Source organism: Asparagus officinalis, chromosome 4, assembly GCF_001876935.1.
Source record: "Asparagus officinalis chromosome 4, Aspof.V1, whole genome shotgun sequence".
Taxonomy (NCBI): domain Eukaryota; kingdom Viridiplantae; phylum Streptophyta; class Magnoliopsida; order Asparagales; family Asparagaceae; genus Asparagus; species Asparagus officinalis.
Genome location: NC_033797.1, coordinates 15,413,982 through 15,415,442, shown reverse-complemented (window position 1 = coordinate 15,415,442; position 1,461 = coordinate 15,413,982). Strand labels below are relative to the sequence as shown.

The window sequence follows — 1,461 nt, the reverse complement described above, 5'->3', positions numbered from 1 at the left end:
TTGAGAGGTATTTTGGTAATTGAGGGTGTTTAATTGAGAGCTAACCGTAGTTTCCATATCTCATAAAAACCTAACAGAGGAACCAATTAGTAAGACCACTTGACATTTGAGGGATGTACGAGTAATTTCCAAATTTTAGCCACTGGTACGTAATTTTTGAAGATTTGAGGAACAAATCTTTTTTTTTTTTTTTTGTTGAAAGAGGGAGGCAAAAACCTTTAACAAAAGAACTAAAAAACATTCTTAAAACGGACAAGCCTTGGTCACTTCTTGCCATCACCGTCCTAGACCGGAAGTTGCATAAGATCGTCCGGGAGGGGTTAGCAACACCTCGACAACCATAATCCAGTCGATACCCTGTTTGGCGAGGAATTTCGCTGCTTGGTTCGCTTCTTGATAAATATGACACACCCGAACTAGGCAAGGTTTTCGAAGAAGATCTCGAACTCAGGAAATGATGTTGAAGTGAGGATGCGACACGGTCTTCTCGCTGATCGATGAGGATTAGAGATCAATAAAGAGAGCGAGGATGTGCAAATTGTAGAATATTAATTATCTTAATCATCATGGTACTTAAGTTTGTTGTTGACATTTGTTATGAGGACCGCGAGTTTATTTTTTATTTTTTATTTTTTGGGGGAGGGGAGGGGGGGAACAAAAAACTAAAAGTGCGATGATCAAATTTTGGATTCTCTATACTCCGTTTAATTTACATTTTAAAAAAACTTGTTTAATTTTACTTACCACAAATGATTCGAACAGTTGGGAGGTTCAGATGTGACTCCCATAGTCTTGAATTTGATTTTAACTGGGTTATTAAAGTAGTTGTAATAATAATAATAATAATATTTTTAACTTTTGTTAAGAAAACTAAAACGTTTTACTAATTAAATGTTTTCAAAAGGTCAAAATTTTTAAATCAACCATTTTGAGAATTTAATCAGCAAAAACGATCTAATTAGAAAAAAATTAGCAAAATCGACCACTTGTCGTGAGAGAACGGTCGATTTTGCTAGAATACAATTTCTGCGATACACGAGACTACTAGTCCCGTGTAATTTAAAACCTTAATTAAGCGGTTAGATTATACAGGACTAATAATCCCGTCCATTTTTCATTTCCTTGGCCAGACTAATGATGGATTAACATGTCCTAGTTACACGAGACTAACAGTCCCGTGTAATTAGAAAAACCCTTCAGCAAAATCGATCGTTTTTAGCCCTCGTGTGGGTAGAAAACGGTGGATTTTGCTTTTTTTTAAGGGAATTCTCAAAACGGTTGATTTCAAAAAATTCTCCTTTCTCAAAAAGCTAAAAAAGAAAAAAAAAAAAGTTCCACAAACCCATGATGCGCGCGTCGTCATTTTCCGACGGCTTTCTCCCAACATTCGATGACTTCTTCCCTCCCCCCTCTCTTCAAACCAAAATCACCCCAAAACCAAATCCAGCACCTAACCTCCCT

At 36.4% G+C, this 1,461-nt stretch overlaps 1 protein-coding gene across 1 annotated transcript in view; it reads right to left on the bottom strand.

Annotated features, from left to right (window-relative positions):
* LOC109838238 (protein ecdysoneless homolog) overlaps positions 1-57 on the bottom strand; it is a 19,871-nt gene extending 19,814 nt beyond the window's left edge. Inside the window, exon 1 of the mRNA XM_020406694.1 lies at positions 46-57. Within this exon, the coding sequence (XP_020262283.1) occupies positions 46-57 (12 nt within the window). The remainder of the gene's footprint in view (positions 1-45) is intronic.